Source organism: Cucurbita pepo, unplaced genomic scaffold, assembly GCF_002806865.2.
Source record: "Cucurbita pepo subsp. pepo cultivar mu-cu-16 unplaced genomic scaffold, ASM280686v2 Cp4.1_scaffold007513, whole genome shotgun sequence".
Taxonomy (NCBI): Eukaryota; Viridiplantae; Streptophyta; class Magnoliopsida; order Cucurbitales; family Cucurbitaceae; genus Cucurbita; species Cucurbita pepo.
Genome location: NW_019653442.1, coordinates 1 through 523, shown reverse-complemented (window position 1 = coordinate 523; position 523 = coordinate 1). Strand labels below are relative to the sequence as shown.

Below are 523 nucleotides of genomic sequence, written 5' to 3'. Positions count from 1 at the left end.
GGATTTGAAAGCTCCGATGAACGATTGGTTAATGATGAGATGATGGGTGTGGAAAATGGGGGAGATAGTGGTGGTGGGTGTACGGTTCGGGTGCGGCGGAGGAGGGTGGTGGTGAGGAGGTTTCCGCCGCCGTTGACGTCGTTGAATCAACATGGTCATCCGAATTTTTATCTCCGGTCGGTTAGGAAGGATGGGAGGTTGGAGCTGACTGAGGTGAAGATCGAACGGACGGAGATTCTTCGCGCGTGTCGCGAAGATGGACGGTTGAGATTGCATCTTATTAAGGATGAGGACGAGGAAGAGGAGGATAGGATTGAAGAGGAAGAGGTAGAAGAAGATGGGTTTGTGAAAGAAGGGCAGGTGGAATTCCGGCGGTGTGTTGAGGTGGTGAACCACCAGCGCCGCCGTGAGCACCACCGTGGCCACCACCACCGGAATTTGGATGTGTGGAGGCAGCACTGCGTGACAACGAGTTAAGATTTTTATTTATTTTTTATTTTTTATTTTATTAAAATTCAGTCGG

The 523-nt window shown here is 50.3% G+C and overlaps 1 protein-coding gene across 1 annotated transcript; it reads left to right on the top strand.

The window, feature by feature from the left end:
- Positions 1-10: 10 nt before the first annotated feature.
- Positions 11-515, top strand: LOC111787236. The gene has a single exon (XM_023667315.1). It carries the CDS (start codon positions 40-42, stop codon positions 475-477), a length of 438 nt encoding a protein of 145 aa, XP_023523083.1. The 5' UTR covers positions 11-39; the 3' UTR covers positions 478-515.
- Positions 516-523: the final 8 nt, after the last annotated feature.

What these genes read in the sequence shown, in the direction of transcription:
- LOC111787236 (XM_023667315.1), top strand. Translation starts at nt 40, where the DNA reads ATGATGGGTGTGGAAAATGGGGGAGATAGTGGTGGTGGGTGTACGGTT.